This window comes from Tamandua tetradactyla, chromosome 6 (genome assembly GCF_023851605.1).
Source record: "Tamandua tetradactyla isolate mTamTet1 chromosome 6, mTamTet1.pri, whole genome shotgun sequence".
NCBI classification, from domain to species: Eukaryota; Metazoa; Chordata; class Mammalia; order Pilosa; family Myrmecophagidae; genus Tamandua; species Tamandua tetradactyla.
The window spans coordinates 31,237,472-31,262,584 of NC_135332.1; the positions used below are offsets into that span (position 1 = coordinate 31,237,472).

At 53.0% G+C, this 25,113-nt stretch overlaps 1 protein-coding gene across 5 annotated transcripts; it reads left to right on the forward strand.

Moving 5' to 3' along the window:
* Positions 1 to 5,573: 5,573 nt before the first annotated feature.
* On the forward strand, positions 5,574 to 24,925 carry PDK2 (pyruvate dehydrogenase kinase 2). 5 transcript variants are annotated; one of them, XM_077164730.1, is made up of 11 exons: positions 5,574 to 5,633; positions 7,790 to 7,931; positions 17,640 to 17,711; positions 18,239 to 18,423; positions 19,116 to 19,205; positions 19,371 to 19,448; positions 21,902 to 21,978; positions 22,059 to 22,157; positions 22,349 to 22,456; positions 23,145 to 23,258; positions 23,858 to 24,925. In XM_077164730.1, the coding sequence occupies exons 2-11, from the start codon at positions 7,864 to 7,866 to the stop codon at positions 23,996 to 23,998; spliced, it is 1,032 nt and encodes a 343-aa protein (XP_077020845.1). In that variant the 5' UTR covers positions 5,574 to 5,633; positions 7,790 to 7,863; the 3' UTR covers positions 23,999 to 24,925. The 5 variants fall into 5 exon arrangements, with proteins under 5 accessions (XP_077020845.1, XP_077020848.1, XP_077020847.1 ...); XM_077164733.1 differs by lacking the exon at positions 5,574 to 5,633 and adding an exon at positions 5,938 to 6,023; XM_077164732.1 differs by lacking the exon at positions 5,574 to 5,633 and adding an exon at positions 5,973 to 6,201.
* Positions 24,926 to 25,113: the final 188 nt, after the last annotated feature.

Genomic DNA, 25,113 nt, shown 5'->3' on the forward strand with positions numbered 1-25,113 from the left:
ACTGGGTGACCAGCTGGCAGACTGGGGACCGATACTACTGACATCCTGCCTGATCCCACCCCTCCTCCTCCAATGCCCCTTTCTTCCTATTTATCATAATTTATGTCCCTGACCGTGTGCAGGGGCCTCTGCCTTTGGCTGGCACCGGCAGGCTCAGGCACACACCCTTCTTCAAGGGCATCCACGTCTGGACCTTGCAAGGCCAAGCACACCATAGCTCTGTGCCCCAGATACCTGTGGACTGTGCTTGTGCGCTGAGGATGTGTATGGACACACCATGCCCCAGCCTCTGGCTGGGCCAGAACCTTTGCAGAGGCAGGAGGAAAAGACCCCCAATATGGTGACACCTCCCCACTTTCACACTGGATCCATCTTGAGCCAGAGTCACTGGATTGACTCTTTTCCTGAGATTAGAACTACTGACAGGGAGCAACCCACAGGACCCTTGGCTGCAGCTCCTGAGCACCCATGCCAAAGGACCAGAGGTCCTACCTACGGTTGTCCAAGGAGATGTTTTCAGGACCTGACATGCTCTGACCCGAGAGCAAAATGAACTAGAAGAAGGTCCCCACGATGGCTTTCTTTCATGGGTCTTTGGAAAGCCCCTCTCCTTGGCACAGACTGAACTATCAGGGAATGAAGGCTGCTAGTGGCATGCAGGGACAAGGATAGACCACTACACAGCCTGAACGTGCCGTGCGTGGAGCCATCCTCAGTAGAGAGGAAGGGACCAATTCTGGGCCGAGGCGATGTTGGAGGACATGGAGGAGATAACACTTCTGACCCACCACGATCTTCCAGGCCTCAGAAGGGCCTGGAGAGACGCCTACAAGATCGCCGAAGGAGCGATGCTTGAATGTAGGACAGGGAAGGGGCCCTGTCCCTACCCCATCCACCCGGACCCACTCTGCCCCCTACTGAGCATGGGTTGAAGGCTTAGACGTGGAGTACTTGGCTGTCCTGGGCTTTCATAGCCAACCTGGCCCTGCCTGTTCCTCCACTGGCTGCATCTTGAGGCCCATTCTAGAAGTTGAGGTGGGTTCTAGAAAACCTCTCCTGACCCCTGCCTGTTGGCAGACCCATTTCCCAGCCCCTACCCCCTTCCATGGTACTGTAGCAGGGGAGCGCCCTCCCCTGTCCTTGTGCCTTCTTTGTATGTAGGCTTCTCATGGCAACCAATAAACAGCCCCCAGTTTGTACAAGCTGCACCTTCCTCCATCCACAGCCTCCCTTCCTGCCAGCCCAGCTCATTTTGAATAGCTGGCAAATAGTAGTGTTACTTAGTTAACCCCTAGGTGGGCAAAACCAGGTGCTGGGGTCTTGGAGACTGGGAAAGGGGAGGTCTATGGAGGAGACACCAGTTCCTGCTCTCAGGGCTGCACCAGTCTAGGGGATAATCATAGGCACAAAACTGAGACCCCAAACATGGAATGAGGGCAGAAGACCTGAGTAGGCTAGATGGAATCCAGAAGGGTTTCCTGGAGGACAGTGGGGCTGGCCTTGGGGAGGGGAGCAGGGATAGAGCTTGTCTTCTGCAGAATAGGAAAGAGGCAGAAAGCTACTTTGCTATAGAAACAGGTAGTGCTGGATAGCGGAGGAAAGCTGGGCACAAGGGTTGAGAGAAGAGAATTTTCTTCCAGTGAATTCTGAATTCAGTTAAGACCCTTCTTTCCCACCTTAGTTTCCCCACTTCTACCCCTATGCACCATGGTGAGTAGGTCAGAAAGTAAACCCATGACCCAAGGCTGAAAAGACCAAAGGTCATAGTGTCCATTGCACAGCCTCTGGAGCCCTAGTCTTTTGGAGGCTTTTCCAGGAGTATTTCAATGCTAAGCTAATGTAGCCCATGCATCTGCTGGCCTGTGGTACCGCACACAGAGCAGCAGGACTAGGCCCCTCTGCACAGCTCCCTTCCCTCTGGGGTTAGCCTTGCACCAGCTCTTACAGTTATATCCCCAGCCTGTAGGTTGTTCATCATTTGGATCTAACCCTGGCTTTGCTTTTACTGCTTCCTGTGGCTCCTGGAGCTGCTTCCTCCTCTGTGCCAAGGTTGGATCCACCATGCAGCCTGGGGGAGTGGAGCAACACTGCTTTCCCTGTCACTTCTTTGTCCTAAATTGTGGTATGGGTCCTTCTGTTAATTTCCCTTAAGACTTGAAATTACTACGCAGGGAAGACTAGAGGTGGAGCCCAGGTTCAGCTACTCTCAGATTCCACAGATGCCGGCTGCTGCCTGGGGATCTCCCAGTCTGCTTCTCTGTGACACCTGTCTGCCCTCCACCCCCTCCAACAGGACCTGCCTCACAATAACGTCCTGGGCCCAGTGCACCTCCCCTCTCCTCACTTTCTGTGCTTGGATTTGCCCCTTCCTAGAATGACTGGAAGTGGGGTATCCACTTCCTTCAGGAAAACCCCAGCCCCTACCCAAAGATGCCAAGCTCTTAGAACCCAATGATCTGAGGCCTCAGTTTGTTTCCCAGAATCTGGGTTATTCATTCGGTAGGGAATAACACCACAAGTGGGTTGTCAAAGCTCAGTTCATATTAAGCATAGGTGAGCCCAGCTCAACCCCGTTCTTTACGGTCACTTTCTGCTTAAGAAAAAGGCAGGATCTACACATACCTCCGGCCAGCTCCACAGTCCCAGCCTCAGTCTCCTAAGAGTGGCTGCTTGCAGAACACACAGTCCTGAGAACAAGTAGCCATTTTCATGGGTGATGCAGCCACACTTTGATGAAAGAAATACAGTTAGCAGAGATGCTGCTCTGCCCACAAGAATTCAATCCTCTAAAGTGCCAAGCTTCTTGAGCGCCATGGAACTGCAGCGCCTCCAAACTCTGCTCCAGAAGAGGGTCTTGGCTTGGGCATCACTAAAAGGGGCAATCAAGTTGATTCTCCCCTTTCTTGGCACCTGGCAGGCGTGCACTTCCTGGGCTGTCCTGTTGGGCTGAGGGCATGTGACTAATTCTGGCCAATGAGTTGTGAGCAGGAAGGAAGTGGCTCACTTTTGAGCTGAAATATTTAATTGCAGGTGTGAGAAGTTCCCAGTTCCCTTTCCCTGCATGTACTGCTGTGAAAGTGTGTGCTGAGATAAAGCGTCTGTCATTCTGAGTCCCTGAGAGTCCTCCACCAACCCATATTATCATATAGTGGGAAATAAACTTTTGTTTTTCTAAGTTACTGGGAGTTTGGGGATTATTGTTACCTCAGCATCACTGACCTAACTCGACAGATACAACACAACACACCATTCCCATTACCAACTGCAGCAATCTCTGCAGAAGGAACATTTCCCCCAGCACAGAATCCACATTATGGAAGTCTGGCTCTAAGGTGAGGATAATGGGAAATCTATTTTCCTCTCCTGCACCCAGCCTCAGAGGTCATGGCCTTTTCCTTTAATTTTGAAAATAAAAGTAACAGTTGATTATTTACTGTGTAGCAGGGACGGGGCCAGGCTTTTTGCATGTAGTATCCCATGTACTTTTCTGGGCAACTTGAAAACGGCACTCACCAACCTGATGGATGCGTGGTGGTCCTCACCTGATCCCGGGCATGACTCCTGCCAACCCCATCTTTTCTTTCTGCTCTTTCCTTCCTATTGCATGCCAGGTACTGTGCTTGGGGCTGGAGATGGAGCAATGAATAAGACAGGCTGAGCCCCTGCCCTCATGGAGCTTAAAGTCTAGTGGGGGAGATAGATGCATCAACAAGTAATCACCACCCAATGTGATGGTGATAAGAGCTAAATTAGTGCTAAGGACAGCAGTTCTCAGGAGGGCTTAGAGGAATCCCAGAACCCAGCCTGGTAGGGTCAGGGAAGGCTTCCTGGAGGAAGGAGTGACAAAGTAGCTGAGACCTGAAGAATGGGTAGCTAAAGGTGCAAAGAAAGAAGGATCCAAGCAGAAGAGACAGCATGTGCCACAGCTTGGAGACCAGAGGCTTCATTGGCAATCGTACTTAAGGCAACAGATGATGAAGCATGGCTGGGATTTGAGCAGGGGAATGTGGAGAGATGAGGCTGAGGAGTTAAGCTAAAGCAGATCATGTAAGAGCTGAAAAGGCTCTGTGTTCTAGTTAGCTAGGCTGCCAAAAGCAGTTACCATAAGATGGGTTGGCTTTTAGTAATGGGAGTTTATTAGCTTACAAGCTCACAGTTCTGAGGTCCTGGACATGTCCAAATCAAGGCATCATCAAGATGATACCTTCTTCCTGAAGACTGGCTGCTGGAGATCCTGTATTCTTCTGTCACACAGCAAGGCACATGGTGGCCTCTGCTGGCCTCTCCCTTCTCTTTCCAGTTTTGTTGTTTTCAGCTTCTTGCTTTTGTGGCTTTCTCTCTCTTTGTATGAATTTCATTCTTTTATAAAGGACTCCAATAAGAGGACTAAGACGCATTCTAAATGAGGTGGGTGACATCTTAAGATCCAACTCACCAAAAAATCCTACTTACAATGGGTTCACACCCACTGGAATGGCTTAGCTTTAAAATACACTTTTATGGGGGTACATACAGCTTCAAACCATCACACTCCAATAAGGAGTGGAGCAGTTGAAAAGCTGGGAGTAGGGAAGTAACACGGTCAGAGTTGCCATTAAGAATGACCCTTGCGCCTGTTTCCTCATCTATCAAATGTGGACAATAATCGTCCAATAAGTTGCCTTGAGAATTAAATGAGATAATGCGTGCAGACAGTGCCTGGCACATAGACTATTCTTCATTCAGCTGAGAGTCCTATTAGTGTTGGTTCTAATAGGACTGTGTAACTCTTTTATTTACTTAGGCAGCTATCTCCCAAAGTGAACAATGACGTGCTGGGGGAAAAGACCGTGTCTCCATCCTGTTTGTGTTTCCAGTTCCCAGCACAAAGCCTGGCACACATTAGGCACTTGCTAAGTGTGAGCCAACCACTGAAGCATCAAAGACAGCTGGCAAGAAAGGTTTGAGTCGGCCTCTCCGCCGGGGACAGGACATACCATGTTTGACCACAAGAGGGCGCGCTACGTTCCTACGAGACCGGCGGGCTGCTGGGAAAGGGGGGAGGGCCGGGAGAGGGCACCACCCAGCACCGACCCCATCCCGGCCCCCTCTCCCGCTCCCGCCCTGACTCCGGGCAAGTCGCCTCCCGGGACCTCCCTCCTGGGAAGCCGATGTTGCTTTCTCAGTTGGTCGTGCTAGATATCCAAGGATTCACGTTTAGTCAAATGAGCGAGAGAACAATGAAGATGAGAGGGTCTGGGAAACTGCGCTCCAAGCACTGATGTTTGTGTCGCCGCCGCCGCTAGTCTTTTAGGGCTTTGACTCTGGGTGTTGAGTTTCACCTGGAAACGTAAAATGCCGTCCTTTCCCGAGTCACTTGGATCTTTGTAGAAGTGGGGGGCTGCACCAATACTTGAGGGATTAATACAGGCTTGAATCCCGATTCCGAATTTTGCAAATAGTCACAGCCTGGCTCACTGTCACTGAAACCGTCCGAGGAGACTGGTTGCTGGAGGGTTGGGGAGAGTCGGGATCCGGACTGGAGGCCCACGAGACACTCAGGGAGAGCAGGAAGGGCGCGAGACAGGTGAAACGGGTACCTTGGGGGCATTCATGGAAAGCTACCTGGACCACACCAGTGAAGGAGCCAGCAAGTGAGGGAGATGTGGGCAGAGGGCCGGGGAAGAGGAGGGGAGGGAACTCACGGACCTCTGGGGAGGCCGGGGTTAACTCGGGCCACGCCCCGGGAGGCGAGCGAAGAGAGAAAAGGCTGCCCAAGGGAGGTCGGCGCCGCCTCGGGAAAACAACGGCTCGCGGGGGGCCAAGACGGGGTTAAGGAGGCGGGCCCAGGGCGAAGCCACGTGCCGGAGCAAAAGGCTATTGGTTCTCCCGGACTTGTTTGTGCGCGGCCCATTGGCGACGCCTGGGCGCCGCGACGAGCCGATTGGCCGGGGCTGGGAGGCCCCCGCCAGGGTCGGGTTGGGGGAGGCGGTGGCGGAACCGCGTCGCGGGACCGGGCTGGGCCGGGCTGGGCCAAGCCGAGCGTGAGTACCGCCCGCGCGGGGACCGGAGCCCGAGCCCGAGGTGCGGCCGCCGTCGCCGCCATGCGCTGGGTTCGAGCGCTGCTGAAGAATGCGTCCCTGGCAGGGGCGCCCAAGTACATCGAGCACTTTAGCAAGTTCTCCCCGTCCCCGTTGTCCATGAAGCAGTTTCTGGACTTCGGTACGGAGCGGGCGTGAAGCGGCTGACCGCGGGGGCCAGCGGGGACCCGCGGGGGGCTGGGAGGAGGGGCAGCCGGGCGTGGTCCGGGTAAATGAAGGTGTCCTGCCAATGACGGAGTAGGGGAAGAAGATAGGCCCTGGGTGACAGGGAAGGTTTGCTAGGAAGAATACAGGCAGGAAAGGGTTAACGGAGAAAAGCAAAGCCCTGGGCCTGAGAGGGTTAAGGGAACCCTAACTGAAGAGAAACGCGACTGAACTGTTAATGGGAAGTGTCTGAATGGGAGCACTGAGAAAGAGGGGTCCAAGTTTCCTTCCTGGGCTTTATGGGCGGCCTGGGGAAATGAGGGGTAGTGGGGGGGGCTATTTGGGCAGAAAGGGAGCAGAGTGATACCCAGGCACAGAAAGGTTAATGGGGGTGGGGTGGAGGGTGTTGGTGGGAGTACTAGGGCCGGTTGGAGAGGTGCAGGCATCTGGAAGGAGCCTGCATATGGTAGGATCAGAGACTCCTGGGCAGAGAGTGAGAGAAAGCAATGGCAGTTAGGGATGGGGCCCCTCTCAGAAGATGATGCCAACCCAGGGGGAGGGCCCTGACCAGTGTACCTCCATTCACTGAAGGAGCTGCTTCCCTGGCTACCCCAGCAGGCAAGGACACTTGAAGATCAAATCTGCCTGGGCCTGGCAGTCTGTCCCCCTCTGGACAGGGGCCCGAGGCACCATGAGGTGCAGTCAGGCTGCTTGTACCCATCCTTGGCTGCCCCTGGATTCCTGAGCCAGGATTGCCCACCGCTGGCATCCAGGGGGTAGCTCTGGGGCAGGAGCAAGACTGTGCCAACGCGGCGGCTGAAGCAGGCATTGTGTGGGCTCTGTCTGTCCACATGGCATTTCCGTGGTGCCAGCTGGCGATTGGGAGGGGCTGCCCAGGTCGGTAAACAGTTTAGAAGATAGTGCCTGGCTCAGGTTACAGCTACCTCGCTGATGGGAAGGGGTGGGGAGGTGGCAGCAAGGACACAGGAAACCTGTTCCCCAGGACTGCGCTACCTGCCCCTCTGTCCTGTTTCAGTCTTGAGCGTCCCCCCACGTGGGCCGTTCCTCACCCTCAACAGCTGCCCAGCCCAGACTGGACCCCAGTCACTGAAATGTCACAGTTGGGAGGGGCTCCCAGGAGAGCTGGGCTCACAAGTAGTACCATGGGGAGAACTGCAACCTTCAAGAAGGAGGGTGCTATGCCCTGGGTGACAGAGTTGGAAGTGGAGCCTGGGCGAGCAACCAGGTCTCTTGACTCCAGGCCATGTTCTTATTCAGGGGATCTTCTACCCCTCAAGCCAGACTGAGGACTCAGGTATTTGGGCTCCCACCTTCAGGCTCTGCTTGCCTCAGGGGTGTGCATTCATGCAGGGAGCTGAATGGTAGGCAGGGTGGTGCAGATGTTTGGGCACTAAAGGAAGCGAGGTGAGCTGCCTTGTGGTCTGCCCTTAGGCAGGTCACTTGACCTCTGAACCCTCAGTAAATGAAGGGTTTAGCTGAGCTGACCCCAAGCCATCATAGATGGTTTGTAGTCCTGTGGACTCACCCCTGTGTCCCACCTCTAGGGTCCAGCAATGCCTGTGAGAAGACGTCCTTTACCTTCCTCAGGCAGGAGCTGCCCGTGCGCCTGGCCAACATCATGAAGGAGATCAATCTGCTTCCCGACCGGGTGCTGAGCACACCCTCGGTGCAGCTGGTGCAGAGCTGGTGAGACCCCTGCCCACGCGTCCCGGGCTCAGGGATGGAGTCTCCAAGCTGGGGACAGAGGGGAGGCACAGGGGCTCAGAAAGGCTGAAGGCTTGCCTGAGGCCACATAGGAATCATAGGCCAAAGCGGGGGGCTGAGATCATGTTCCCGGCCTCCAGAGTCTGCAGCCAGCCCGACCCATACTCTCCTCCTTCCTCTAGAAGCCCACGATCTACCTGGGAAATCAGTGTTCACAGCCAAGCCCCATATTAGGCCCTGGTCCTGGAACTCCAGCCCATGCTGGTGTTAACCCTGTTGGGTAATATTTATCTGGGGCAGCTTTATGTGAAAAAGAAACAAGAAGAAGCAAATCTCTACCAGATGAACAAATTCTACAATTTAAGCTACAGATCAGACTGTTTTGAATGTGGAAAACGTTCAGGGGGGTGGCATGAAACCTACCCCAAGTAGCTTTGAAGGGGCAAAGGCCAAACGTTTATTGCATGTAGCAGCAGTAACGGGAAAGCCCTCAGTCAAGTTCACTCCAGAACTCTGTGCAAGGTTAAGTAACTAGTAACTTCAGCCAGTGGCTGGTCACGTGAAGAATGAACAAGGGTTTAAACGCTCTATAACTGTAATCCTTGGCCTTTAGTGACACCCTAGTAAAAACTTCTGCTAGGTCTTCTGGACGCTGTATGGCATGCTGTGACTTCTTTCATGGATTCAAGCATGGGACCTGAGCTGAGCCCTGCGGTGTGCTGGGTCTAAGAAAACGGCAGCAGCTGCCCTCAGGGAATCCGTGAGCTCACAGGGGAAAATAGAACTTGCCAAGGCAGGGTGAACTAAGTACGGCATACGTAATGGGAGGAGCAGTGAGCTGCTGCAGGCTTAGTTTTATTTAAATTAAGAACTAAGATGTTGTTTTTTACAACAACAATATCTTAGTTCTTAATTTAACATTAAGTTAATATTTTAATATTTTAAAAATACTTTTATTGTGATATCTTCGCATGCCATACAGACCATCCAAAGTATACAATTGGTAGCTCACAGTATCATCGCATAGTTATGTATTTATCATCGTGATTGTTTTTAGATTTTGCATCACTTCAGAAAAAGAAATAAAAAAACGAAAGAGAAAAGCCATACATCCCATACCCCTTCCCCTCCCTTCCGTTGACCACTATTATTGCCATCTACCTTTTTTTAACCCCTTATGCCCCCCATTATTTATTTTATTTATTTATTTATTTATTTATTTGTCCTTATTCTTTTTCCTCATCTGTCCATACTTAGGGTAAAGGGAGCATCAGCCACAAGGTTTTCACAATTACACAGTCACATTGTGAAAATTATATCTTTATAAATTGTCTTCAAGGCTCAAGGTTACTGGAACACAGCTCTACAGTTTCAGGTACGTCCCTGCAGCCACTCCAATACACCATAAACTAAAAAGGAATATTTATGTAAGGCATAAGAGTAACCTCCAGGATAACCTCTCGACTCTTTGAAATCTCTCGACCGCTGAAACTTTATTTTGTCTCATTTTTCTCTTGCCCTTTTTTGTCAAGAAGGCTTCCTCAATCCCATCATGCCAGGTCCCAGCAAACCCCGGGACTCGGCAGGGAGATTTACACCCCTGGGAGTCATGTCCCATGTAGGGAGGAGGGCAGTGAGTTCACCTGCCGAGCTGGTTTAGCGAGAGAGGCCACGTTGAGCAACAGAAGAGGTTCTCTGGGGGTGACTCTTAGGCATAATTTAAGTAGGTTTCGCTTCTCCTCTGCAGGAATAAGTTCCATAGGGGCAAGCCTCAAGATCAACGGCTTGACCTATTAAATTGGTTGTTCCAGGAATTCCCCAGGTGGAGAAGTTTAATATTTCCTCCTGTCTCCCCAGTCCCTCCAGAGGGGCTTTATAAATACCTATTTATTCACTACACAGATTACTCGGGGATGTATCAGGCCATCACACTGACCTGTACAAACCAACAAGATCTTACTCCCTATTGAAGATTCTATGTAATTATAGTGCTCGAATAAATAAAATTAATGCAAGTTAAATTAGATATTGTACTACCAAAAATATAAATTTTGCACCAAATAAACATCTCTTCCTTTGGTCTCATACAGAAGTTGAAGTTTTAAAGTAAAGACCATATCATCCTTTACCCTGTATTCTGATTTCCTTTAGTCCTATCCAGATCAGCTTCATTTGTATCTCTACTTCAAAGTCTAATCACTTTTTCAAGTTTTTTAGCAGTTGCTGTATTAGGTAATGCTGACTTTCTTAGCTTCATAGCACTAACCCTGAGTCTCATGTGTCATACAAATGCCCGAAGTTTCAGGGAATGACCAGGTTATACACAGATTAGCTCAGCATCTCGGAGTTTAGAAATGGCAGTTACAGCTCTGGAATAAATGTGCCTGCTGTAAGAGCTTACAGTCTAGGAACCTTTACAATAGGCCTTAATCTATTACAACAGGTTAACTTATTAACCTGATAACCTATGCTTTTTGTTTCAATTCTCTGAGTTTGTTTATTATAGTGAGTCCCTGAGTGAAGCATGAGAATATTTGTGTTTTTGTTTCTGACATTTCATTCACTATACTGTCCTCAAGTTTCATTCACCTAGTCTAAGATATTGTTTTAATGTTGATGTTTTTTTTCTCATTGTGAAGGTATACATGTTTACTTTGACATATGGAAAACAGAAAAGTAGATGGAAGAAAATGCCATTCAGTACCCTCCACCCCATAGCCAAATAGTGCTTAGGTTGTGTAAGATTTTATTGCTCCCCTTCCAGCATTCTCCTGTGCGTGGGCATGCATACACACGACCGATTTTAATTAAATGAAATATGGTAAGGGGAAATGTGTCACACACAAGGCCAGTCATACAATAGGTGCACAGTGAATCAGACCTTGTTGGGAAGGTGAAATGGACACACAAAGGCGGCAACTTGTCTCAGAGCCTTACCAGGTGCCTGGTTAGCCATGTACCTAACAGGAAGGGAAGGGCCTTCCAGGCTAAGGGAGCAGCTTGTACAGAGGTGTCAGGGCAGGAGAGGGTCTTGGCTAGGGCATCTAAGAACTTGCTTTGAGGAGGTGGTGCTGTTAGTGCAGGCTCTGAAGGTGGAGTGGAGGGACAGAGGACCGAGCCTGATTTTCACGTAGCCCAACCAGGTCACCCCTTGCTGGGCCCCGCTCACAGGGGTCCAGGGCCTCCGAGCCAGATTTCCTGCCACAGGGTGGTGTGGAAGTCGTGGGGAGGGGACAGAAGGTGCCATCTGTTCTCTCCACCCCCGTCCAGCTCTGTCCAGCTGACTGAACTGGCTGCCTGTCTGACTGGTCCTAAGCCCTAGGACAGAGTTTCTCAGGCCTAAACTGGACACTGTGTTACTGGAAGAACTGGGGGTGGAGTGTGGGGGCTGCTGGACAACATGTGACTCCCTTAGGGAACCCACAGTGTTCCTTCCTAAAAATCAGTTACACATGCAGGGACTTGGCCTCACTTATTCTTCCCTCAAAGCTTGATAGTGATGACAAGCAACAGCAGGAGGGAATGAAGTTAGACAAGAAAGAACACTTCCCAGTGGATGATTCAGCTTAAAGGAGAAGCAGGCCAAGGGACTGCTGAACAGTAAGCATCCTGTCACCGTGACGAGACAGGCTACTGAGAGCGTTTCTAGAGAGAATGGGCAAGAGAGACTAAAAGAGACAAGTTTGAGGGCAGGAGGGACTTCCTGGCATGGATGGGGTGGCTACCCCCGAGAGAGTACAGACTGAATGGCATTCTCCTTGCCAGCTTGGATGGTAGAGGTGGTGGATAGAGGTGGGCAGAGCCTGCCCGAGAGGTAGGGGGGCAGCGCACCAAGGAGCCTGGAAAGAGGGCCACTAGCTCAGAGTCTCAGGAGTGAATGGCAAAAATCTCGCCTTTGGATGATGGTAAAGTAATGTGCAAAGGCTGTTAGCAGCAGTGGTAGCAGTTAATGTGGGGTAATATCTAATGGAGTTTCCACTCAATTGTAGGAAAGTTCTAGGCGAGAGGCACTCAGGACAGGTTGAGCATCCTGGTTATAAATAAACCTGATAAATAATTTCAACTGGGCAGGTTTGGGAGAGAGGGATCCTGACTTGGATATGATGGGCAGGTAGTGGAGAGCTTTGGGTTTGGCATCAGCAGATGTGAGGCTTGGGCTTTGCTGCTCACTAGACACATAATCCTCGGCAAGCAGATGGCCTCAGCTTCCTCATCTGTAAAACAGGGGCCAGTCCTAAGAGTCACATGCCACTGCCAGAGGTGAAAGTATGCAGATCTCGCTAACTCGGGTGGTTGCCCCCCAGCTTCTGGGTAGCAGCACCTCCACACCAAAGATGATGCTTGTAACAGTCTCTCTTGGGAAGTGTGCTAATAATGATGATGACAGATGTGAACAAACCTTGCCAGCTCCTGTGTGCCTGAAACTGTCCTAAGTGATTACTCGTATTAACTCAGTCCTCATGGTAACCTTATAAAGGAGGCCCTGATATTATCTGCATTTTATAGATGAGGAGACTGAGGTTCAGAGAGATTAAGTAATTTGTCTAAGATCACTCAGATAGGAAGGAAGTGGTGGTGCCAGGATTCTAAACAATGCAGTCTGATCTGAAGGCTACATTCTTTTTTTGTTACTGTTGTTGTTGCATTCCCCTTTCTGTTTATTTTTTTATTTCCATTTCAGAAGGTTCCATATCATTTAAAAAAAATTTTTAATGCAAAAAAACACCAAATAAATGCAAACATTCCTATTTTGATCATTCCGTTCTACATGTATAAGCAGTAATTCACAATATCATCACATAGTTGCATATTCATCATCATGATCACTTCTTAGTGGAGGTTACATTCTTGAAGAGAAAGGAAGAGTGCTACCTTCCAGAGCTGCACCCTGACAAGGAGTCAGAGATTTCTTCAGGATGGGAAAAGTTGCTGGGCTCCTAGGAGTGGAGATGGAGGAGAAGGCTTGTACATTCATAGAGCAAAGAAAGACTGCCAAGCAAGAGTTAGGGGTCCCAGCAGGCCTATTGCAGGTACCAGGTGGTGCACTAGAATGCAGGAGTGGGCTGCCCTTCCAGCCCTTCCCCAGGGATCTCCTGTCCATGAGAATCCATCTCTTAGGTCATGCACATGGCCGTGGGAAAGCAGGGTTTGCTGTGCAGAAATTTGAGGGCCAGCATTGCTGGCGTGCAGGAGGAGTCCTCTGGGCTCCTCTCAGGAGACAAGGCAGCCTGGGGAAGGGCGTGGTGTTGGTGGATGTTCTTCCCGGAAGCAGAGTAGAATGAAATGGCTGTGACTTTCCTCTCACTAATAGAGGCTTTGGGGGGATACAGGTGGCCCTTTTAGGTGGGCAATGACAAGGCTTTGGCCACCTTCTCAGGGATCTCCATTGATGCTTATTGGCAAGGTGTGCAGCCCAAATGCTGCCGCAGGGAGCCCCCACGCCCCGCAGGAGCCACCCTTGCCCTTTGCATCAGTGATTACAGCAGCGGCACCAGCTGCCCCGGGCTTGCTCTGCTCCAGGCACGGCCCAAATCATCTCATTAATCTTTCAGCCCCTCTCTCCAGCATCAGCAACAGAAACTGAGTAGCAACGACCCTTCCAGAGCGTGTGCTCTCTCTGCATCGCCCTTTAACCTTCACCACCGTCCTCCAGGCGGGGCGTGGAAATGGCCCGGTGTTCTCGCCAGGGCAGAGTCAGCAGCCCAACCCAGCTCTGTCTGGCTCAGAGCCCGTACCCTGCTGGCCACCCCACCACATCTGTCACCTCGCCATCTGCCTGCCCACACCCTCACTGCAGTGACTATGGGACCAGCACATGGTGCATACACACTCACACACACCCACAGGGCACACACATCACATTCACCAATCCCCGCCCCACAAACATTCAGCAGGCCCACACACTCGTAACTCACTCCTGTTCCCACCCGTGCTTGCACACACGCTCCCTCCCTCCTGTGCACTCCCCTTTCCCTCACACACCCTTCTCACACCCCCACACCCACATTACATATCCATACATTGTAACACGTGCTCCCTCCACCCCTTCCTGCATCCCATGTCTTCTCCCAAATCCAAGGCTCTGGGCTAGCTAGAAAATAGGTACTGCCCAACGTACAGAAGAGGGGTGGGGACAGGGAAGCTGGAGGGCAGGGTTAGGGCAGAACTTCACACAACGTTGGGGAAGGGGAGCCCCAGATCCCACCCAGAGAGCCTCGGATGGCCAGCTGCGTTCTCCCACTGCCTGCTCTGCCTGACTGAGGGCAGATAAGCCCCCCACGTGACGAGGCTGCCATTGCCCCCCAGTGCAGCTCTTTCTCTGGCCCACGGTGGGCAGCCCAGCAGCCAGCATCACTCCCTTCCCAGTGTCTTTCCCTTGGGGACCAAGATCTGTCCCACAGGGGAGAGCTCGTATGCCAGGACCCTGGGGGGCTTCAGGGCAGGGGCAGGGGGCCTCCTATTCCAAGAGTGCACCCAGGACCACCCCCATGACGGAAGGACCCTGGGGGTAGGAGGGCAGGGACTCTGCGACCTGCGCTGGCAGGCAGTGCCCGTGCGCTGGGGACTTGGCTCCACTGCATTTCCATCCTCTGCCTCCCCCAGGCCGCTGGCAAAGCAGTCGGGGAGTGGCTCTGCCTCTTGGACACAGCCCCCGTGTCCTTCTCTTCCTCTCTCCGTCTGCTCTGAAGCTTTATCCTGGGTATTGTTAAGGAAACTGTGATTTGGAGTCACACAGGCCCAGGATAGAGAATCCCAGCTTTGCCTATGAACTTCCTCATCTATAAAATGGGTCCAGCAGTAGTGCCCACCTCATAGAGTTATTGAGGAGGTGAAAGTGTGGGGAGCAGTCAAGCACAGAGCAACCCTGGGCCAGAGTCGGCACCCAAAAAATGCCAGTGCCGTCAGCATCACCCTCGGCAGCAGCTCTCTGTTAGGGTCGGTGTAGACGGAGGGCAGTTGGCTGTGTGGTGTAACCTCGGAGTCAAAAAGACCTGGCTTTAGATTGCTCTTTGTTGTATGGCCTTGGGCATATCACCTGACTCTTTGAGCTGGTTTCTCCACTGCAAAAGGCGGGGAAATCCCGTATTTTCATGGCGGGGTGACAGATGTGAGCCGAGAGATGCTGTAAGGACTTAGCACAGGTGGGCATGATGTCACTGTTACTCTCCAGAGCTATGACTGGAGGGCCTAGGAGGTCCTCTCATTGCTGGGGCAGGGGCCCACCCCACTGCCCTGCCGGCTGGACTCTTCTGCTGCCTGGGCGCCCGCCCCCACCAGCGACTGTGACAGCTCCTCTTCTGGGTGTCAGGCGCTGTTCTGGGCCCTGGGTGGGGAGGCTGGGGTGAGGGGTGCCAGGGCTGAGACACACAGCATTCCGTGTCAGTGAGTGGCATGGCACAGCCCCCGGGGTGTGGCGGATTAAAACGTGGTATGATTCAGTCTGTTCCCAGGACACACAGTGGGGGTGGGGGACAGGCGCTGCCTGGGTGCTCGGGGAACACGCTCGGCTGTCTGGGACATGTGGGCCTCTGTTTATAACAAGAGCCGCATTCAGAGAGCACTAACTATGTGCTAGGCGTGTGCTAGTTCTCACATCTAATCTTTACCCAAACGCAGTGGCGCATTATTGTGAGTGTAACTAGGTGTGCTGGAGCGTGTGTGCGGTTGTGGGGGAAGGGGATGGTCAGAGCAGAGGCCCGGAGGTGAGACCCCTGCGCGCTGTGACACTGTGTGGAGGCGAGAGCCTGGGGACTTCCTAGACGCAGCAGCCGTGGGGCTGTGAAACGGGGCCCGTCCCCCCCCTTCCCGTTAGCAGTTAGAGGTCCATGTGCTGTGCACACGGAGTGACCCCTCATGCAGCCACAGCCTTTCCTAGAGGCTGTGAGGGCCCAGGGACCCTCCCCGCCTGCCCACAGGGCTTTAAGCTACCCCTCCTTCCTGCCTCGGGGAAATGTTTCTGCTCCCTGCCCAGAGAGGCACAGGCTGTGGTCTGGGCAGGTTAGCAGGGGAGCAGCAGGGGCCGCAGGGAGGAGGGACGTTGCTCCACGTGGTGCATCTGAGCCGTGGGTGGGCCTGACTCCTTTGCACAAATAGGCTTCTCGCTGTCCCTGAGTTTGTGGCTTGCCAGCACCCCTTTTGTTTACCCAGCTCTTTTCTAGGTCCTAGGGAAACTGGCCTTCTGACCAAGCAGAGAGGTGGAGGAGTAAAACACCTGCTGGGCCCTTTGGAATAGAGTGAGCCTCCCCGGCTCTCCATGGGCTCCAACCCCATCCGGGACAGAGCTGTGCATGCCCACCCCAGTCCCGGATCCTTCCCACCTGCACTTGGGTCCCCATGTGCAGATAGCACAGCCCCCGGTGCCTGGCCTAGACCTCCCCAGCCTGAGAGTTGGGCGTCCAGGCTGCCGCCCTCCTCAGTGAGGCACCCCCCCCACTGGCCGCCTGCCAGCTGTGCCCTGTTGAATGGGGCAGCAACCCCATGGCATTGGAGTTAGGATCTCCTTCCAAGAGGGGGCTAACAAGGTTAAGTGAGCAAATTTGGAGTTCCTTGAGCTGGTTGGACCATGTGCTTCTCAGCTCTGCAGGGGCCTCTCTGTAGTCTGGGTCCTGCCTTCTCTCACTGTGGCCCCTTGGCTGTTTCTCCCCACCTGGGACCGGGTCTCATTTTCCTCACCTGTGAAAAGTCTTGGATGGGGTGACCTCTGAGCCCTTCCAGCACGACCATTCTAGAATTCCAGAATCAAAGGAGCTGTACAGGGAACCAACAAATTAGAGGGTTCCCCCCAAGAGAGCCTCTTTTGTTGCTCAGATGTGGCCTCTCTCTCCAGCCAACACAACAAGCAAACTCACCGCCCTCCCCCTCGCTGCGTGGGACATGACTCCCAGGGGTATGGACCTTCCTGGCAACGTGGGACAGAAATCCTAGAATGAGCTGAGACTCAGCATCAAGGGATTGAGAAAACCTTCTCAACCAAAAGGGGGAAGAGTAAAATGAGGCAAAGTGTCAATGGCTGAGAGATTCCAAACAGAGTTGAGAGGTTATCCTGGAGGTTGATTATTCTTACACATAAAGTAGATATCACCTTGTTATTCAAGATGTAATGGAGAGGCTGGAGGGAACTGCCTGAAAATGTAGAACTGTGTTCCAGTAGCCCTGTTTCTTGAGGATGATTGAATAATGATATAGCTTTCACAGTGTGACTGTGTGATTGTGAAAACCTTGTGTCTGATGCTCCTTTTATCTCCCTTGTCAACAGATGAGTAGAACATATGGAATAAAAATAAATAATAGGGGGAACACATGTTAAAATAAATTTAATTTGAAATGCTAGTGATCAATGAAAGGGAGGGGAAAGAGGTATGGTACGTATAATTTTTCTGTTTTCGTTTTATTTTTCTGTTGTCTTTTTATTTCTTTTTCTGAATTGATGTAAATGTTCTAAGAAATGATCATGATGATGAATATACAACTATTTGATGATAAAAAAAATTAGAGGATTTCTTGCACAACTTGCTCTGTTGTCAGGGAGACTCAGAGACAAATGAAATGGATGGAGAAAAATTGTGATACAGCTTGTCAACCAGTCCCGCTCTGTGGGCAGTAAAGAATGAGGTCCAGTGAGTGGGGTGAGGGTTCCTGGCCCAGCCTGGAGCTGAGGCGGTGTCCTGTCTTCTCCCTCCCTACACACAGGTATGTCCAGAGTCTCCTGGACATCATGGAATTCCTGGACAAGGACCCTGAGGACCATCGCACCCTGAGCCAGTGAGTGCGGGCCCTGGATGGGGCCGGAGTGGGGAGCAGCAACCGCTTCTAGGGAAACAGCCCCAGGGACAGGGATTGGAGGCAGAAATGCGAGCAGGAGGGAAGCTGTGAATCTCGCCCTTGGGGAGATCCACTCTGAGAAGGGAGATGGCTCTGCTCCAGGGAACCCCAAATCTCAGGGGAGAGATGCCGACTCCTTTCTCTGGGGGGCCAGTCTGAGGGAGGAGACAGCCTCTGCCCCCAGGGTACCCAGGGTCTGATGGGAGAGATGCAGGCCCTGCCCTTAGGGAGCCCCATCTGAGGAACTGAGACCTCTAGGCCTTGGAGTCCTGAGGCTGTCAGGCGGCAGCAGGGAGAATCAAGGTGGGCTTCCAGGTGGGGGTGTGGGATGGCAGATTGTGTGATGGCCTGGTCAGATGTGGTAGAGGGGGTGGGGGCACCGTGCAGAGGAACTCAGAAGTGGAAGAGAGTCCTAGGGTGTCCCCCAGGGCTGGGCCTGGTGAGTGGTCAGCTCGCCTACCCCGCAGGTTCACTGATGCCCTGGTCACCATCCGGAACCGGCACAATGATGTGGTGCCCACCATGGCACAAGGCGTGCTCGAGTACAAGGACAGCTATGGCGATGACCCCGTGTCCAACCAGAACATCCAGTACTTCCTGGACCGCTTCTACCTCAGCCGCATCTCCATCCGCATGCTCATCAACCAGCACAGTGAGGGGCCCCGGGAAGGCGGGGGCAGGAGGGGCGGGGGTGGGGCAGGGCAGGTGGGGGCAGGTGGGGCAGGGGTGGGGGTAGGTGGGGGTGGACTCCCCAGGGGCCTGCACTCCTGCTCAAGACCCGAAAAAAACATTAATGACTTCAAAATATGACAAGAGAACTACAGCATTGAAATCAATATTTAAATGATTATAAAATGTAAAATTATGCCACCTTTTTTTTAAAGTATTAAATTTAGTAGTCATAAAAATTCTCGCTTCATCCAAAAACAGTTTGTTGTTTAGCATTTTTACTCCAGAAGTGTTTACTCTGATCATTGAGAAATCATAGCCAGTCGCACATTAAACGAGTGTTTCATGCTCAAGTAATTTCGAAAGCAAGGTGGTAGCGACTATGTCTGAATGTTACAGGAAAGGGAAAGAGTAAAGTTACTGTGGATCACGTGCATTGTATGTCACTGGGCAGTGTTGCATGGGGAGAGACCTCTGCAAAGGTCTGAAACTGGCCCGGGGTGGAGGGGGTTGGGCCGGGCCGGGGGGACAGAGAGGGCGGGAGGGGGCCTGGAGGGGTCCGGAGGATGAGGGCCGACAGGCATCAGTGCTGGGAGTGGAGAGTTGCGGAGGGGACAGAGGGAAGGCTGGGCTGGGCCCTGACCCTGCCCACAGCCCCCTCCCTCCTGGCCCCAGCCCTTATCTTTGACGGCAGCACCAACCCAGCCCACCCCAAACACATCGGCAGCATCGACCCCAACTGCAACGTCTCTGAGGTGGTGAAAGGTGAGCCGGCCCCTCCCAGCTGCCCGCATAGGACCATGGGAGCCCCCCCAGTCCCACCTGGCCAAGGGGCAGCCCACTCCCTAGTGGGCTTGGTGTTGGTGGTGCCCAGTGGTGATGCCAGAGGGGGCCGCCCGCATGCTCTGAATGGCCCCCATCTCCTCTCAGATGCCTACGACATGGCCAAGCTCCTGTGTGACAAGTATTACATGGCCTCCCCCGACCTGGAGATCCAGGAGCTCAACGGTGAGTGTGTCTGTGTGTCTGAGAGCAGGGAGTCAGAGTATGAACTGTTTTGGAACAGGGAAGAAGCAGAGCTAGTGCCGCAAAGTCATCATTATTGATGTATTTGATACATATTAATGGAGCAGTAAACCAGGCAGACAAGGCCCTGTTCTCTCGGGGCCTCCTTTCTTCGTGCCAGGAAGGTGGGGATTAAGACCTTTCACCAGTGAACAAGCAGGTGAGATAATTTCAGATCATGACAAGTGACAGAATGAAATAAAATGGGGTGACATGAGAGACTGGTGGGGCAGAGTGACACACTAGATGGGATATCGCTTTCTCAAAATCCTAGTAAGAGTGGCTGAATTAAGAGAGAAGTTTACCTCTCCTCAGCTCCTGGTGTGGGATGCTCTATACTCCTTGCTCATCATCCTGTCTGAGCTGGAGGAAGGGGACATAGGACATGGAGGCCCAGCCCAGGAGCTGACCGCCTTATTTCCTAAGTCACCAGGCTGTACCCAGCTGCATGGCAGGCTGAGAACTTAGTCTCTAGTTGGGCAGGCATATGCCCAATTAAAACTTGGTGGGAGGCTTCTATTACTAAAAGAAGGGAAGAGTGGATTGGGGGCCCTCCTTTGGATAGGGTAGTACAGGAAGGCAGTGAGGAGGTGACACCAAAGGATCATGTGGTGGGGCTAGGAGAGCAAGGGGGCGATTGCCCTCTGAGGTGGAGAGAGAAGCCAGGGCCTGCAGGGTCCGTGGGCCCCAGGCAGGAGCTGGGATTTTTTAGTGCATTGGGAACCCTTGGGTGGATTCAAAACAGGATGATGATAGGCTCCAACTTTTCTAAAGTTGGAGATTGGAGGGGGCAGGAGAGGACCCAGGAAGCCCAATTAGGAGAGGAGGTTACAGCAGGAAATCAGGGTTGGGAAGGTAGAGACACAAGATGGAGAGGAGGGAGTGGCTCCATGTTGGAGGTGGAGGTGTCCGAACTTGCTGATGAGAGGGAGGAGCCTGGGGGAGAGGGGAGAAGAGGAGCAGGGACCTGAGGGCACCTCCACTCTCCCTCACCACCTGCTCCTTAGACACCCCCTAGCCGGAGGAACTTCATGCCTCTGTACCTGAAGTCACTACCCACATCCTAATCTTCCCTTGATCCAGATCCTCGGGAAAGTTTTCCTGGACCCCTCAGACAAAAGCTAGGCATATTCCAGCCCTGAGCGTACCTCTGTATCCCGAGAATTCAGCCCAGGGCCTGGAACACAGCCCTGGGTACAAAACCTAATGTGAAAGTCAGTTGTTCTCTGTCTAGATTTGAATCTCCTGGAGGGTAAGACTGAATCTTACTCACTTCTGAATGTCCCCACTTCTCTGCACAGTCTAATATTCCTTCATTCATTGATCCATTGCACATTTCTTGAGCTCCTGCTGCATACGAAGCTCTGTGCCAGGCACTAGATATCTACTCCCAACAGACTCCAGGCTAGACTAGAGTGATTCTTAGGGAGCAGGGTGCTGGCATCGGAATCATCTGGGAGGCACTCTTCTCCCTTCCTCACCTCTCCCACTGGGTGAAAAGGCTCCCCAGGGGATTTCTGATATCCAGGTGAATGCTGGTAGGCTCTATAGATACCCTTTTGATGGACGAACAGTGGAGAGATGGCTACAGTGTAGCTGAATGGAAGGATGGGATGGACATCGAAGAGATAGATGGATATATACTCTATAAATGAATGACTGGACAAGTACTGATTGGAAGGATAGATGCAAACATCTATCACAGATACTCAGATTAAAGGACAGTTGGATGTTGAATGACACTGGATGGTTGGATGAACGAATGCTGAATGAATGGTCAATCAGTTCTCCAGAGAAAGGGAACCATTGTGTGTATATATGTATGTGTGTGTTTATAGATTGAGATTTATTTTAAGGAATTGACTCGTGATTATGGAGGTGGCAGGTCTGAAATTTATTGGCCAGGCTGGCAGGCAGGGTTTTGTTCAAGTTTTGAGGCACTTTCTTCTGCAGGAAACCTGTCTTTGCTCTCTAGGCCTTCAGCTGATTAGATGAGGCCCACCCACATTATTGGGGGTCAGCTCCTTTTTAAAGCCAGATGATTGCAGATGTTAATCACGCATACAAAATATCTTCCCGGAAACACTTATATTAGTGTTTGATTAAACAATGGGTGCCAAAGCCTAGCCTAGTTGACAGTATAAGACTAACCGCCACAGGTGGGTGGACATCTGGACACTAGATCCATGGGTGGGTGGGTGGGCAGCAGACACTGTGTGATGGATGAATACTATATGGGTGGCTAGATGGTTGGATGGACTGTAAATGAAAGGACGGGTGGATGACTGGACAAGCAGATGGATGGATGGTGGGATGAGTGCTGGATGCTGGGTGAAGTAATGCTGAGCAGTGACTGCTTAACCATGTCCTGATCTTTGATCTTGATTTCCCTGCAGCTTCCAACTCCAAACAGCCAATCCACATGGTGTATGTCCCCTCCCATCTCTACCACATGCTTTTTGAGCTCTTCAAGGTGAGGAGGCGGGGCATGGTCCCTTGGGGAAGGAGGATTGGGCTAGGCTTCTCTCACCTCTTACTTCTCTCCCTCCCCAGAATGCCATGCGGGCAACTGTGGAAAGCCACGAATCCAGCCTCATTCTCCCACCTATCAAGGTCATGGTAGCCTTGGGTGAAGAAGATCTGTCCATCAAAGTATGTCACCCTGGAGCCTGGGAGCCAGGAAACGGCGCGGCAGGGATTTATCATCTCCTGGGAAATGGGCGGGCTCCACGTGATGGGCTCAGGACAGGTCCTGGGAGTGGGGGAGACTGCGAAGAGGCCGGGGGTGTCGGGGAGTGGTAATCCAGCCCTAGAGAGCCCCTGATATGTCCTGTCTCCCCCAGATGAGCGACCGAGGTGGGGGAGTCCCTTTGAGGAAGATTGAGCGACTCTTCAGCTACATGTACTCCACCGCGCCCACACCCCAGCCTGGCTCTGGGGGCACCCCGCTGGTGAGGTGGCCTCACTCCAGTCCCCCTCCTACTTCCAGAGGGATGCTTGCCCCTCCCCTCCTCCCTTCCCACTGGGTCGTCATTCTGCTGCATCTCTGCTTCCACCACTCCATGCTCTATTCTCCTAGGCTGTTTGTGGTGTGTCTCCTTGAGTCTCTGGGCCTCAAGCCACCCATTTCTCTCCAGCCTGCACTCACCCCCCTGTCTGCTGGGTGTCTGTCTGTCACCTTTCCTGAATGCTCCCTCTCCCTTTCCCAGCCCCCCAGCCTTTCTCTTGGCATTGCCAGCTCACCGCCTCTCCCTGTCCATTCCCAGTGGAGTAGGCGGGACTGGGTCTGTCATCCTTTCTACAGAGGGGGAATCGAGGCTAAGAGGAGCCCTACGACCTGCCCAGACTGGTATCCAGGGCTTCTGTCTGGCTCCCAGAGCCTGCCCCATGTACTGCCTCCACATCCCCTCCCTCCACCTGATTGATTTCCTTCATCTCAACCCCCCCACCCCCATCTTGCTCACTCTTTCTCATGTCCCCTCTCCTCACAGCTCTGGAAACTCTGCCCCTGCATGATCTTGGCTTAGCACCCTTTGCCCTGCCTCCTTGTTTCCATTACTCACCACATCAGTCCTTGCAGTCCCCAGGAAGCCAAGTGCCAGTCTCCTCTTCACCCCACTCCCCTCCTTCCCCTCGCAGGCCGGCTTTGGTTATGGGCTCCCCATTTCCCGCCTCTATGCCAAGTACTTCCAGGGGGACCTGCAGCTCTTCTCCATGGAGGGTTTTGGGACCGACGCTGTCATCTATCTCAAGGTGAGGGCCCCTGCCTGCAGAACCCGGCTCAGGGAAGGGGCTGGCCGACAAGCCGGAAGGATTGGCCTGCTGTTAGGTTTGCACCTATCCCTCCAGTCCTTTCCTGGTCCCAGGCACAGAGTCTGAGCACAGCTACAGTTCCTCAGCTTGTCTAACCCCCCAGACACACACAATGTGGCAGGCAATTTCAGGGAGTCCATGGCCTGGGACTAGGACCCCTTTTCTGGGAGCCCTTTACATAGTAGACCTGAAACAAGGGGGCCATAGAGGTCTTGTCATCTCATGCTTAGAGGGGGAAACTGAGGCCCAGAGTTAGTGACCTTGCTTAAGGTTACACAGCACAGGCTCCTCCTTTTCCCTTTCCTCCCCTTTGAATGTCCCTTGAATGGGCAGGGACAGGACACAGAAGGGACAGACCCTCTTCTGGGTCCATCAGGAATGGGGTCGTCCTCTCGGCCAGTGTCTGGTGCCTGGGCTGAGCTGATTCAGACGTGGGGAGAGCGAAGTCCACCCCTTCTTCACCCCTTGAAGAAGGGGTGGCCTGGTGGGGAGTGGGCCAAGGGCAGGAACAGGGAGAGGCTGACCCTGGTGCCCTCCAGGCCCTGTCCACGGACTCGGTGGAGCGCCTGCCTGTCTATAACAAGTCTGCCTGGCGCCACTACCAGACCATCCAGGAGGCCGGCGACTGGTGCGTGCCCAGCACAGAGCCCAAGAACACATCCACATACCGGGTCAGCTAGGGGCCACCCACTCAGCTGCACCTGAGAGGATGGACTGCTGCTGCTGGGACCGGCCACCATGGCAACCCTCCCCATATCCCTCAGGTTGTGGGGAAGTTCTCCTTGATGACCATGTTCTGTCTCTGTGGAAATCAGTACGATGACCAGTCTGTGGTGGCCCTTAAGTGCCAACCTCTGTCTCTGTTGAGACTTGTAGGTGGGTTCCCTGATGCCCAGTCTCTATGGGTGATGCCCAAGGGCTGGGGGGCAGCTCCACGCTGAGGGAGAGTCCGAGAGATACTTTTCCATGGCAGTCCTCTCCGAGGGTTGTCACTTTTCTGCCAGGGGTCCTGGGTCCCCCTCAATGCCCTCCACAGCTCTGGCCTCCCAACTGCCTTATCCCCTCATAGGCACCTGGGCCCACTGTCAGTGTTAGGAAGGGGCTGAGTGACCCCAAATCTGGGGTAGCAGTTGGGGAAAGGGCTTGCACCCTGGGACCCCTGAACAGGGACCTGGTCCTGTAGCCTCTCCTTCCACTTTGAGCCTTAAGGCCAAGTTGGGGAGGGAAGGGCTCTCACCCAGGGTCCACCCCTAAAGTGGAGGACCTGGGAAGACCTAGAGGTCACCCTCCCAGCCCAGCTCCTCGAGGCCCCACAAGCAGCCTCTGTGGCACTTCTGCCCCTCCCTGACCCTGCCTGGCCGTCCTCGCGCGCGTATCTGCCTGCACACATGACCCTGCCTGAGCCCCAGCCCCCAGCCCCCACTGTTGCAGACATGTGTGTGCTTGGGGTGGCTTTTTCCCTAGAATGTTCTGTGTACATAGCTGGTTTTGTAACCCTGACTGCCCCTGCCCCCTCAGCACACAGGGGGTTAAAGTCATGTGCTCCTTCCAGTGGCTGTGTTGGTGACAGTGACACCCACAGTAAAGAGAAGATTGATTGGATGAAATTGCAGCGTGGCTGCTTTCCTGCGGGTGGAGGTGGGGGCGGGGCACACCCTTGCATGCAGACCCGTACCCTGTGACCAGCCAATGATGCGGCAGCGTGCACTAGGGACATCCAGCCCAGCTCAGGACATCACCCAGCGTGCATCACAAGTAAAGCACCAGCCAAAGCCATTCCTTCAGCACATCTGGG

Coding starts and splice junctions, on each gene's coding strand:
- PDK2 (XM_077164732.1), top strand. CDS start 6,084: ATGCGCTGGGTTCGAGCGCTGCTGAAGAATGCGTCCCTGGCAGGGGCG. Junction 7,932..17,639: donor GTGCAGCTGGTGCAGAGCTG/GTGAGACCCCTG, acceptor CCCTACACACAG/GTATGTCCAGAGTCTCCTGG. Junction 19,449..21,901: donor GGAGATCCAGGAGCTCAACG/GTGAGTGTGTCT, acceptor ATTTCCCTGCAG/CTTCCAACTCCAAACAGCCA.